Source organism: Cebidichthys violaceus, unplaced genomic scaffold (genome assembly GCF_023349555.1).
Source record: "Cebidichthys violaceus isolate CVI_PGR_0920_01 unplaced genomic scaffold, fCebVio1.0.p SCAF_11, whole genome shotgun sequence".
NCBI classification, from domain to species: domain Eukaryota; kingdom Metazoa; phylum Chordata; class Actinopteri; order Perciformes; family Stichaeidae; genus Cebidichthys; species Cebidichthys violaceus.
This window is the reverse complement of record NW_027176274.1, coordinates 15,016,266-15,030,690: the sequence shown is the minus strand read 5'-3', so window position 1 is coordinate 15,030,690 and position 14,425 is coordinate 15,016,266. Positions and strand designations below refer to the sequence as shown.

Below are 14,425 nucleotides of genomic sequence, written 5' to 3'. Positions count from 1 at the left end.
CTGGACCTCAAACAGTTAAGAGAAGTTGAGAGGAGAATATATCTTAATCTGTAAAGTAACTAGTTATCTGTCAAGTAAATATAGTTAAATAAAAAAAATGCAAGAAAAAATAAATGTGCAATAACAATAAAGTTTCAGGAAATAGGTTCAACTGCATCTATGCAACTTAAATAACAATTTTTTTAACTACAAGTTTTCTGAAATGTTTAAATATGCAAATGAAACATTATCAACTGCTGATTTTTGGTAAATTTAGGAAAAATCTTAAGATTCAAATAGACCATGTACTAAATAAACACCCAAATGTGTACTTTGGACACTATGAACAATATCAATTGATATACAACATATTTAAAACTGCAAAACTTTACAATAATTATTTTATTTTTTTTCATTACGTTAATGATGTGTTTACATTTATAATTGCAGTTTAGTGACAAGCTTTTGCTGGTGGCTTATTTTAAATTTGAGAAACTCAAGACCTTTTATTAATGACTTATTAATATTTCTAAATGCTGACATGATGACTTTTTAGAAAGTGAAAGATACACAAGCATTTAAACTATTAAATAATTCATATTATCCATTCATAAAGGGTGACAAAATGTATAAGTAAAGGGGTCAAGCATTGGTTTTGTGATGGTTTTTGTAAAGGTTCTGTATAATGGAGTTTCTGGGATTGTGGCAATTTATTTTTTCTAACAAAAACCCTAATGACTATAAGGACATTTTATTCTGAATGTATTATGAAAACAAAATTAGAATAGAACTGGGCTAGGTCAGTGGGGAAAAAAAAGCTAAATATGTATTTATTGTATACAAAATGCTCCTTGTTCATTACTGTCTTTATTGCATGCGTTATATATCATCCAAACCTCTTCTTCTGACCATCTATATGCTTTGGGTTTCTTCAGACTTGCCGTCCCCATCGACTTCATCTCACACCATTCATCCCTCCTGATGGTTGTCCTTGGAGGAATGCTTGTTATTGTCACCCGTCTCATGGTTGGGTTGTTGTTTTATCACAGGTAACAAAGGCTTCCATCTCATACTTGTCCATACAGTATTTACTATAAGTTATGGGGATGTTAATGAGTATTTTCTCAATTTCAGTGTCAGGTATCACAAAACGACAGACAAGAACCCAATAGCACGACACAGAAAACAGTTCAGGTGTAGAAACCGGGTTTAATAACCAGCAGATGTCAAACCAGGTAGTAACCCGCGTGGCAAACAAATCCAGTGGGAGCAGGCAAAAGAGAAGGTCCAAAGTCCAAAAAGGCAGGTCAATACACGGATAATCAGGATCAGAATCGGAATGACAGGTTGCTGGATAGCAAGGGAAACACACTAGACAATCTGGCAGAGAACTGAGGGAAATGGACCGGTACATATACACTGAGGGGCTGATTGCTGATGAGGAGCAGGTGAGTATGGAGGTGGGGCAGGCCAGGTGAAATGAAATCAGCAATTAGTGCAGAGCGGGGGGGGGAGTGGCAGATTCTGAAATGACATGAGAGTTAGTGTGGCAAAACAGGAGACAGACAAATGAAAAACTAAAGCCTGGCTGAAGTTGTGACAGAACCTCCCCTTCTAGGGACGGCTCCTGACGTCCCACCGGGCTGGTCAGGATGGTCCCTATGGAAAGCTGAGATGAGGTCAGGGTCCAAGATGTTACGAGCTGGAACCCATGAGCGCTCCTCAGGGCCATAACCCTCCCAATCGACCAGGTATTGAAAACCCCTTCCCCGCGGTCGTGACTTGAGACGATGGACAGAGTAAGCAGGACCCCCGTCAATGAGCCGGGGGGGTGGCGGGGGTCTGGAGGAGGGCTGGAGCTGGCTCTCCTTTACGGGTTTGATCTTGGAGACATGAAAGGTGGGATGAATTCTCATGGAGCGAGGAAGGCGGAGACGGACTGCAGCAGGGTTGATGACCTTAGTGATGGAGAACGGGCCCACAAACCTTGGGGCCAACTTCCTAGACTCTACCCGGAGTGGGAGGTCATGTGTGGACAGCCAAACCTTCTGACCAGGAGTGTAGCAGGGTGCAGGGATCCGACGGCGGTTGGCATTTCTCTGGTACCGGTTGGACGAACGCAGGAGAGCAGAACGGGCCCGCCACCAGGTGCGCCGACAGCGCTGGATGAACGCCTGGACAGATGGGACCCTGGCCTCTCGCTCCTGCTCCGGGAACAGTGGAGGTTGATATCCCCGAGAGCACTGGAAAGGAGAAAGCCCTGTTGCTGAGCTTGGAAGCGTATTGTGAGCATACTCCACCCACAGAAGCTGTTTGGACCAGGAGGTCGGTGTCTGGGATGCAATGCAACGCAAGGCAGTCTCCATTTCCTGGTTCGTCCGTTCCGTCTGTCCGTTGGATTGAGGATGGAACCCAGAGGATAGACTGACCGTGGCCCCCAACAGCTGGCAAAACTCTGTCCAGAAACGAGAAGTGAACTGTGGCCCCCGGTCTGAGACAATATCACAGGGGAGGCCGTGCAGACGGAAAACATGATGTAACATAAGTTCAGCTGTTTCTTTGGCAGATGGTAATTTTGGCAACGGAACAAACTGAGCAGACTTAGAAAATCTGTCCACAATAGTCAGAATGGTGGTGTTACCCTCTGAGGGAGGCAGTCCGGTGACAAAGTCAAGTGAGACATGGGACCATGGACGATGAGGAATAGGCAGTGGCTGAAGAAGACCAGAAGGGGCATGGCGAGCAGTCTTGTGCTGAGCACAAATCTGGCAAGCGGCGATAAACTCCTTGGTGTCCTCTTCAATGGAAGCCCACCAGAAACGTTGTTTTAGCAGAGCTAGGGTGCGCCTAACCCCTGGGTGACAGGCAAGGCGAGAAGAATGTCCCCACTGGAGGACCTGAGAGCAGAGACTCACAGGCACATACAGACGATCATCAGGGCAGGCACTGGGAGCCGGGTGGTCGGCCTGGGACTGTTTTACCTTGTCCACAATGTCCCAGGTAACTGCGCCGATGACCACCTTAGTGGGGAGGATACTCTCAGGCTGTGTGGGACAGTTGTCTGACTGGAACTGACGGGACAGGGCATCTGGTTTGACGTTCCTTGTACCTGGGCGATAAGACAGGGTACAATCAAAACGATTAAAGAATAATGCCCATCTGGCCTGACGGGAGTTCAACCGTTTGGCTGACCGGATGTACTCCAGGTTTTTGTGGTCTGTCCACACCACAAACGGATGCTTTGCCCCCTCCAACCAGTGCCTCCACTCCTCGAGAGCCAGTTTGACAGCCAGTAACTCCCGGTTTCCGACGTCGTAATTCCTTTCTGCTGGGGACAACTTGCGGGAGATAAAAGCACATGGGTGTAACTTTTGGTCCTCAGCTGACCGCTGAGACAGGACTGCCCCCACCCCGGAGTCTGACTTATCCACTTCCACAACAAACTGGTGTTCAGGATCTGGAAAGATGAGAATGGGAGCAGAAGAGAACCGTGATTTTAACTCCTTGAACCTCCTTTCTGCAGCAGGGGACCATTGGAAGGCTATCTTCTGGGAGGTGAGGGCTGTCAGGGGAGCTGCCACAGAACTATAGTTGCGGATAAACCTACGATAGAAATTGGCAAACCCAAGGAACTGTTGAAGCTTCTTCCGAGTGGTGGGAACCGGCCAATCCGCCACCGCTTTAACCTTGGTGGGATCCATATGAATACGTCCAACTGAAATGATGTATCCCAGGAACGACACCTCAGTGGCATGGAACTCAGACTTCTCCACTTTCACAAACAGCTGGTTCTCTAGGAGTCTCTGGAGAACACTGCGGACATGCTGCACATGTTCCCGTTCAGTCTTTGAAAAGATGAGGATATCGTCAAGATATACAAACACAAACACATTGAGAAAATCCCGGAGCACATCGTTCACTAAGGCTTGGAATATTGCAGGAGCATTAGTGAGTCCGAAAGGCATAACCAGGTACTCATAGTGGCCTCTAGGGGTGTTGAACGCCGTCTTCCACTCATCCCCCTCCCGGATGCGAACAAGGTGATAGGCATTCCTGAGATCAAGCTTGGTAAACACAGAAGACCCTTGTAACAGTTCAAATGCAGAAGAGATGAGTGGGAGGGGGTACCGGTTTTTAATGGTGACATCATTCAGACCGCGGTAATCGATGCAGGGTCGGAGGGATTTGTCCTTCTTATCCACAAAGAAAAATCCGGCTCCAGCAGGGGATGAAGAGGGACGGATGATGCCTGCTGCCAGTGAGTTGTTAATGTAGTCGTCCATGGCCTTGGTTTCAGGGGCTGACAGAGAAAAGAGTCTCCCCCTTGGCGGTGATGAGCCAGGGAGGAGGTCAATGGCACAATCGTACGGGCGGTGTGGGGGAAGCGATGTGGCCCGTACTTTGTTGAACACCTCCCTTAAGTCATAGTACTCAGATGGGACACCTGAGAGATCTGGGAGCTCATTAGAGGAAGAGGTGTTGAAGGCAGGTAGCAAAGCAGATTTCAGTCAGACCGCATGACAATGTTCACTCCATTGTAGCATGGAACCAGTCCCCCAGTCAATATGTGGATTATGTTTTATTAACCAAGGAAACCCCAGGATGATTGGGTGCTGAGGAGTATTTATCAGGTGAAAGGTAAGTGATTCAGTGTGGTTACCAGATATGCCCAGATGAAGAGGAACAGTGCGGTGGGTTACTGTGCAGAGGAGGCGCCCATCCAGAGCAGTCGCCTTGATAGGCTCGACCAAGGGTTCCTGGTTAATACCCAGTTGCATGGCAAGACCACGATCCAGAAGGTTGGCATCGGCCCCGGAGTCAATGAGGACAGAGACAGCGTGTGATTGTCCATTACAGTTGAGCTGGGCGTGAAGTAGTGGACGAGAGGGCATTTCAGAGTTCATGATATGGCTCACCAGCGCCCTCTGGATTCCTGGTGAGCCCTGTCTTTTACTGGACAGGAAGACACATAAGGACCTCCCTGCCCACAGTACATGCAGCAGTTCTCCCTTTGGCGCCGCTGTCGTTCAGCCGCTGACAGCCTGGTCCGGCCAAGTTGCATGGGTTCAACCGGGTCTCCAGAGGCACCGGTGGGAGGAGAAAACATTGAAGTGGGAGGCGACGATGGAGGACGTGGAAGGCTCCGGGGAGTACTGATCAGCGCTCTCTCTCGTCTCCTTTCTTGGAGACGCCCGTCAATGCGGATGGCCGTGGCGACGAGCGTGTCCAAATCAGTCGGAGGATCCCGAGCCGCCAGCTCATCCTTGATGCCATCAGAAAGGCCGTTGTAGAAAGCGTCAGTCAGGGAGGAAGCGTTCCAGTCACTCTCCGCAGCAAGTGTCCGGAACTCAATGGAATAATCAGTCACTCTCCGGTTCCCCTGAACCAGGTTTAACAGTCCACGAGCAGCCTCTCGACCAGGGGTAGCGTGATCGAACACCTTCTGAAGACCCTCAGAGAAGGCAGTCACAGAAGAACAGAAAGCCGACTGCTTCTCCCACTCAGCGGTGCCCCAGTCCCGAGCCCGCCCAGTAAGCTGGGTGATCATGAAAGCCACTCTTGACCTCTCAGTGGGATATGTGAGAGGCTGAAGTTCAAAAGTCAATTTGCACAAAGTCAGAAAAGAGCGGCAGGTACCTGGAGCTCCAGAAAAGCGCTCCAGAGCACTTAAGCGGGGTTCTGGACCCAGAACAGTGGGAACAGAAGGACTGGTGGGTGGTGAAACCGCTGGCGTTTGTCTGGGCTGTATGAGCTGCTGAAGCTGATTGCGCAGAGCCTCCAAATGTTGGTTGTGGCGTGCAGAAGTCTCCTGGAGAGCCGTTGCCATAGCGGTGAATTGCTTCTCATGATGGTGTAGGGCAGCAGCTTGTGCTGCCATTTCCTGCCTTATTTTCTCCATGTCGGCTGGGTTCATTTTTGGCCAGATTGTACTGTCAGGTATCACAAAACGACAGACAAGAACCCAATAGCACGACACAGAAAACAGTTCAGGTGTAGAAACCGGGTTTAATAACCAGCAGATGTCAAACCAGGTAGTAACCCGCGTGGCAAACAAATCCAGTGGGAGCAGGCAAAAGAGAAGGTCCAAAGTCCAAAAAGGCAGGTCAATACACGGATAATCAGGATCAGAATCGGAATGACAGGTTGCTGGATAGCAAGGGAAACACACTAGACAATCTGGCAGAGAACTGAGGGAAATGGGCCGGTACATATACACTGAGGGGCTGATTGCTGATGAGGAGCAGGTGAGTATGGCGGTGGGGCAGGCCAGGTGAAATGAAATCAGCAATTAGTGCAGAGCGGGGGGGAGTGGCAGATTCTGAAATGACATGAGAGTTAGTGTGGCAAAACAGGAGACAGACAAATGAAAAACTAAAGCCTGGCTGAAGTTGTGACATCAGTGGAGTATTCATTTAAAAACACTGTTAAAGGAGCCCAGTACTACTGTAAAATACTGAGGTGTCTTTCCCAGGAGTGACCTGGTTGGCGCGCTGGTTGTAAGATTGAAATTACCTTACATCAATATTGATGGGCACCGGGCCCAGGTGCCTCCAACTAGAGCGATCAACACATCCATACCTGTTGCATTAAAGAGACACATACATAGATAAGTAAAGAGCTAGGGGACACACCCCTCCATAAGAGCTGGACCCTGAAGGGAATCCCAGTACCAAAATATCATAACTATAATACAATTCATTTTTCGTATAACACCAAAACAAGACAAAAATTGTCTGAATCCCAGAACCCATATTATTTACCAATTATTCTGTTGTGATGTGAAAAGCATCTTAGGTGAACTAGTGTCCAACATCCCTTGCACCAGGCTCTCGCCCCATCAACCAGTGCACCTAGGAAGCAGTTTAGGAGGTTAGGAAAAGACTAGAGGAGAACCAAGGAAAGCAACACATAGTAAACCCTCGTTACTGGGGAGCACTGGACAATGCGTCTGCCACCACGTTGTCGGTCCTCTTTACATGATGAATATCCAAACAGTAAGACTGCAAAAAGAGTGACCAATTGATTAACCTCTGGTTGGAACACTGCAACGAGTTAAGGAAGGTCAGTGGGTTGTGATCAGTGTAAACAACTACAGGGGTACCACTGCCACCAACATACACATCAAAATGTTTCAAGGCCAGGATTAGCAGCAGAACTTCTTTTTCAATAATCGAACAATTTAAATGACAGGAGTTACATTTCTTTGAGAAGAAACTAACAGGCTTGTCTATCCCCAGGCCATCTGCTGGCATGAGAACGGACCCTGCTGGCATAATTCAGTTCAATTCAATGTGACTTTATTGGCATTAAAGTTTGCAAAAACAATGTTGCCAATGCATCAAAACACAAAAGTACACAATAATATCAATATGAAATTAACACAACATTACGACTGTAATATAATAATGATATACTTTTATTGAGGTCCTTGAGAGGTCGTTAAACTCCTTGAAATCTGTGATTACAGAGTTGAATAAGTCAAAATAAATGTTCCTTATTTGATTACATTTAAGGAGCTCTCTCTCTCTCTCTCTCTCTCTCTCTCTCTCTCTCTCTCTCTCTCTCTCTCTCTCTCTCTCTCTCTCTCTCTCTCTCTCTCAGGCACTTTACAAAAACTTTTGTGAGCATGTGGGCCTCCACAACATGTTTTACCAGTTTGGGAGGAATGGTGGAGTTGCAAACCTTATCTCCAAACATTGATTACTCACTTTATTCTGTCTCAACAAAAACAATGCAAACTGCTGTGCGCTCTCTCACGCTGCCCGGCTCTCGGGGCGCACGCAACCCAGCGTCCACAATACAGTCAGACTGTGACGGGCTGGTGTTACTGTTACCCTTTCCTTTGTTGTGTCACAGCCACCAGAGCTCCAGCCTACTACTGATTAACAGGATGAAGGATAATTAGCAACAATTTACAGCTGTGCCAATTAAACTCACTCTGGCACTGTTCCCCTGAACCACTCCCACACATCTCTCCCATGCCCACTACCACACTCTTGCTCAGTGTTTTGAATGGCGCATTGTTTAATGCTTTCTGTGGGTGAGGTCTAGGTCTAGGCCAATGAGCGTGAGGGTTTACCAGTCACAGTATTTAAATAGCTTCCAAAACCACGTCTGAGTGGAGAGACAGGAGAGACAGGAGAGGCAGGAGAGACAGGAGAGACTTGTTAACCCACATTGAGGTTCTATAAAACCAAGCTGTTCAGAGGTACTGTGGGGAAGACTCTTGTTTTTGCAGTAACGTTCCGAAGGTAACGTAGTGTCTCTTCTTAACAGAATGTATTGTAATTTCATAGATACTCTTATGTACCATGCAAAGTGTCTTTGAGTACCTTTTTAAAGCGCTATACAAATAAAATGTATTATTATTATTATTATTATTATTATTATTATTTAACAATGTATCAATGTATTAAGTGTCATTTTTAAAAATTGTGACTTTATGTTTAAATGAAAATATATTTAGAATTGAGACGGTAAATGAAGACAGTCAAAATTTGAAACATTGTAAATGTCAATGAATATTCATATCATTTCATCCACCTCTTGAGAACTTATTTTGATACAAACAACTTTCCTTACAGGTTTGAAGGTCCAGTATCTACAATCATGATCAAATTGGTAATGTATTATGTTTTGATTTTTTGTCAATGCAGATTTAGATGTTCTGTATGCAGTATGCCATATTCTGTGATTGTAACCCTCTTGTTTTCTTTAATAGTTAAGTGTTGCCATTTTTGCCGGATTGTTCTTTGGTAAGCTCACCTCAATAACTGCAATGGTCAAGATCAAATATACAAATTTTGACTACTCTATAATCAGAAATATACACCGTCATAGTAAACTCTATTTTTCCTAAATTACCTTTTACCAGTAAGCAACCAGCAGCGGGGTCCTGACCCTGACCCTTCATTCAACGACGGTAAGAGATTATTTTCAGTGGCAATCCTGATATTTAACAAACCATTCATTGGTTCACTTTGTATAGAAAGGCCATTCATTGTTTTCTTTTGTTTTTAACTTCATTCTCCATGGCCTTGCTACTATCCCACCCATATTCATAAGCAGATTCCACCTTTTTGTTTTGATATTTATTTCATCTGTCTGGTTATCTATCTTTTACATTTGACTGATCACAACATGTGCAATTACTGAAAGTCAAATGTCTTGTTGGTAATTTGTCTGAATTCAAAAACCTTGGTCCAGTGTGCTGGACAGACTGGTTTGACAGAGATAACCCCAGTGGAAGTGGAGACTGGGAAACTCTCTCCAGTCTTCGCATAGAAAACCCAGGAAAGATCTGCCCAGAACCAGTAGCTATTGAGGTCCAAACTCTAACCGGGCTCAGTGTGGCTGCAGCAGGGGATGTGATTTTTACGTAAGTTCTGACGGAGTATAAACAATTTCAATGTGTTTAATGCAATGATTCATATTGTGTTCTACTGAATGTGATGCATTAATGTTGCTACTCGATGTGTTTGTGAGACCAAACATATTTCCACATTCTATTCTGTTCTATTGATCAGCCATGTAGTTGCTAACTACTAAGCATCAAGAAATGGCAGCATACGTAGAAAAAGAATGTATCTATTTGTGTGTTGGTACACTATAAAGATTTCTTATATTAAGAGACATTTAGTCATGAAGCTATAGGAACAGTGGTGGTTTGAGCTGAACTCTAACACAATGACAAATGGAACATGCTGATTATTAAGCAGGTATAATGTTTACAATGTGCATCATCTTAGTTTAGCATGTTTGTTCACATGCTAACATTGACTAAGTATCACTGAACACGTTGTACAGCTGAGGCTCATATGAATGTCATTAGTTTTGGCATTTAAATAAAGATTTTGACCTGATGATGATGATGATGATGATGATGATGATGGGATCACCAAAGTGATTTCACTTAATGAATGTGTTTACCAAATGTAATTGTTATCCATCCAATAGCTATCAAAACATTACATTCACCACAAATGTCAACTTTCTGGTTGCGCTAATGGAAGGTGGTCAAGGGGTCACCAAAGTTGGGAGGATTCATCCTCTGGGGACCAGAAATGTTTTTATTATGTGCCACTGTGTTTCTTTTATTCAGAAGTGACACAACTACAGGATTCGTCTGCAGAAACGCTGACCAATCGGGGAGGAACTGTAATGATTACCGCGTTCGTTTCACCTGCCCTATCACTTTCTGTGATAGACGAGGTACTGTGTGAGCACATTCATGTGTAGTGTAAAGCTACTAATGGAAAATGACTTCCTCTTCATCGTTTTTGTGCATTAGCGTTCATTTAGAATGTTCCTTTTACTCTGCAGTTTACCCCCAAGTCATCATCCTTCTTTTATTGCAGTGTGCTGGACCAAATGGTATGACCGAGACAATCCCAGTGGAACAGGGGACTGGGAAAATCTTTCCAGTCTTCATAAAGAGAACCCAGGAAAAATCTGCCCAAAACCAGTAGCTATTGAGGTCCAAACTCTAACCGGGCTCAGTGTGGCTGCAGCAGGGGAGGTGATTTTTATGTAAGTTCTGACGGAGTATAAATCATTTCAATGTGTTTAATGCAATGATTCATATTGTGTTCTACTGAATGTGATGCATTAATGTTGCTACTCAATGTATTTGTGAGACCAAACATATTTCCACATTCTATTCTGTTCTATTGATCAGCCATGCACTTGCTAACCACTGAGCATCAAGAAATGGCAGCATACGTAGAAAAACAATGTATCTATTTGTGCGGTGGTACACTATAAAGATTTCTTATATTAAGAGACATTTAGTCATTGAGCAGTCACAAACCGGGCCAAATGACAAAAAAGGGAGATGTACACAACGAAGCAAATTAACAAATTATTTATTAATTTAAGGCAACATAAGAGACAAACATAAACTAACAGTGGCATTTGAAGTCAGTCATTTCAGCAGTGTAGGTGAGTGCGTGTGTGGAAAGTGTGTATGCAATGTTGTATAGTGGAGAAAAAAAGAGTGACATTTAGTCACTGAGCAGTCACAATAGAATAATACATTTGATATTGAATATGTTTAAATTCAAAAAGATACTTTATTCTTGTGCTAACAGCTTTGTTTGAGATAACATTATTTGTGGTCTGGAGAGTAAGAAACACTTATAACCCAATTTGTCGGTCTTCCTTTTTCATGATTACTTTCTTTTAATTTTGTTGGCTATCTAAAATATTTTTAATTTGAAAAGAACCTACACCTGGCATCACGGACAAAATGAGAAAAAGATGATAGCGGCATTTCATTTTTATTTGCCCAACAGTACTTTCATAAGCTAGATCATGTTTTTATCATAGATAAACAATAATGTCTTCAACATTGTGCACCACTAAAATGAAGTTTGTTTTATTTCAATATGGTTTCCTTGCTTTAAATATTATATTGATTCACTTACTGCTTGGAATTATATTTCAGCTCCAATCCAACCAAGGGATTTGTTTGCCGGAATCAAGACCAGAACTCTGGGATGTGCCTAGACTACAAAGTCCGGTTTGGGTGCCCATGCTAGAAAACACTCGATGGATAAGAAGAGACATTGTTAACATTTTGATCACTTTAATTTTTGTCAGATTTTTCTTTCATGTTATATTCTATTTCTTATTTTGCCAGGTGGAGGAAGTATAATAGGTCTTTTTTGCAGCAGACATTTTGACTTAAAGCAAAGATTAATTGATGATGGATCTGTTCTATACCAGGAACCTGAAGCGAAATGGAGCTCAGCCATATATGATTCTATTATTTAAGCTTTTGCTTTTACCATGCCAAAACGTCTTGTGGGAAAATGGCGCTCCAGGTAGCGCGTGAGTCGAGCTAATTCTTGGTTGCGAAAGCCAATCGCCGTGCAGTCTGCAACCAAGAATCGACCAAGAATTGTCCGCTGTGGCCAATCGGTGCTCGTATCGCAACCAAGAATCAACCAAGAATTGACCAATGACGGACGAGAGCGGCCGACGACGAAATCCCTCCCACATTTGAAAAGTTGTTTACGGTGTTTACGGTGGATGAAGAGAACGGACGTCGGATTCTGTTCGTTTTATCAACATTTCGAAAGTAAGTCAATCCTTTATAACTGTTGTCAATACAAATGAATTGAGATATATTGATGTTTGAATGAATGAGCCGCTCGGTAACTCGTTACTAACGAGGAAACGCGTCCTAACGTAAACGTCAGCTGTGTATCACTGTATTACATTATGTTACAGAGAGCGATACTTAGCTAACGTTAGCTCTACCGTTACTGATGTTACGTTCAGTCACTTTAACGTTCACCAACAAAGTTAACAAACTAACCCGCTTGTTGATGACCGGAGCGAACTCACGTTAAGTGGGACTGTCCGCCATTCCGCCGTTATTTGACTGTTCTCTTTATGGATTCATTCATTCATTCATTTACAATAAAGTCAAGTTACATACAGCATGACAAGACTTACATTAAAATGAAACGGCACTCTCGTCTGTGAGTCGGAACCTTTACAATAACGTAACAACGTTACCGGACACCTGTTTGTAACGTACCGTTCATTTCATTACTCAACGTTACTTACAGGAGGCAGTGATGGAAAGTAACGAGGGAAATTGCATTTACTCAAGAACGTTACTGTACTGAAGTATCATTTTGAGGTACTTGTATTTTACTTGAGTATTTCTGTTTTATTCTACTTTATACTTCTACTCGATTACAATTCAGAGGGAAATATTGTGCTTTTTACTCCACTACATTTAATTGATAACTTCAGTTACTTTGAAGATCGAGGTTCTACAAAAAAGCTCAGTTTATAAAACATATTGCATTATAGATAGATTGTTAAAGATGAAACGACCTTGATCAGCTGATTGCTCACACAATGGTTACACTGTGAGCATGCTTCATACACTCATACTTTATGCAGAGCATGTTTTCTGCATTGCTTACAATGTGTGTCGCTATCACTGAGTTATTATTGTATGAGTGTTTTCCTTCTCTTACAATGAGCCCTTCACATCTCCATTGATACGTAGATATGAAGGCTCCGCCGTGGTGACAAACAAACACTGGTTATAGAGAGAGCCTTCTTTCACTTGTTCATGTTCACATGAAGATATGCTCAGATATGCTTGTGAAAATGCAATGTGTTAAAAGTGTTATTATGGGATGGATGGCCCCTGAGCGAGGCAGACTCAGCGGCTCACGTTGCCACAGTCCTGGAAAAAGAGGAGTGAGCGGAGCGGTATTCAGCTGCTTACAATCTGTTTATGAATATTGGTTGTTTTATGTTTTCCCAGGTTCAGCAGGCATGGCAGGGCCAGATCCAGATGCACCCTGAGCAGGACCAGAGAAGCTCCCTGCAGCTCTGCAGAAAGGCTCATCTCTGCATTCTGGCAGTTTGGCTGAGCCCCACCTGTTCCTCCTGCCACCAAACAGTGCAGGAGAAGCAACGCTCAAGAAGAGGACCGCCCGTCTCCTTCCCCTTCTCTTCCATCTCTGGGGCTTCCTATAGTGGCTGGACCCTCACAGGTGATGTTTTTTAACTCCCCCAACCCCAGTTTACCTTCTGTGCCACCTTCCGCTCACACATCCAGCCAAGTGGTTCCTTACGGTACTCGACAGTACAGGGAACAAAAGAGGAGATGGAGCAAAGTGGAACCGTCAAGAGAAAGTAGGTGAAGAAGACGGACGTGATCCTTTGCAGAAAGTGCAACAAAGACAGAAAGACAGCATCACACCTTCAGTACTTTGGGAACTGATACTGTCCAGAGTCTGACACTCATGTGAAGAATGGAGGGCTATGCTGAAGAAGCGGGGTTGAGATGAAAACCCTCCAGCATCTCCAGTGTATGTTTTCAAGTTCTTTGCACTGTTACAGAGTTTGGCTTTACAACGGTCACTGTTTTAAGGCTGCATGTGTAAAACATTGTTGGATATCTGATCTGGGACCATCTTGTCTCTTCACTTTAACGGTCTTGTCACCTGATCAATGATCCCACACCAGTTTTCCAACGCTCATAAGCTTTATGTACACAGAATATGTTTTCTTTTTTACTGTATTATCGATTATTTAAATTGTTGATTTTGATTACTTGATTTCTTCACTTTATTTATGTTGCACTTTCATTACGTTACATTTTTACTTTTAGTTTATTTATACCTTAAGTCCTTTATGTTACACTTTATTATTATTGTCATTTTTGTTTTTCTGTAATAAAAAATATAAAACTGACTTATCTGTGTTGATAACTTCTTCCTATTTATTATTAGTATTATTTAGTTATTACAACAACTTCACTCAAAAAAATTACAACTTTTAACATCTACCCAAGAGAGGATTATCTGAACTCCAAACTATGTTGATAAATAATAATAATCCTCCTATTTGTCACATTCATTGTTTGCTTCATCATCACATAAGGTTTTTAGTCTGCAGGCTTCTTAATTAA

General features: G+C 43.4%; 1 protein-coding gene across 1 annotated transcript; it reads left to right on the top strand.

The window, feature by feature from the left end:
- Positions 1-5,449: 5,449 nt before the first annotated feature.
- Positions 5,450-14,149, top strand: LOC137891296 (cartilage intermediate layer protein 2-like). Its single transcript, XM_068735847.1, has 9 exons — positions 5,450-6,224; positions 8,565-8,601; positions 8,702-8,735; positions 8,855-8,902; positions 9,187-9,358; positions 10,082-10,191; positions 10,338-10,509; positions 11,426-12,061; positions 13,274-14,149. Exons 1-8 carry the CDS (start codon positions 6,214-6,216, stop codon positions 11,517-11,519), a joined length of 678 nt encoding a protein of 225 aa, XP_068591948.1. The 5' UTR covers positions 5,450-6,213; the 3' UTR covers positions 11,520-12,061; positions 13,274-14,149.
- Positions 14,150-14,425: the final 276 nt, after the last annotated feature.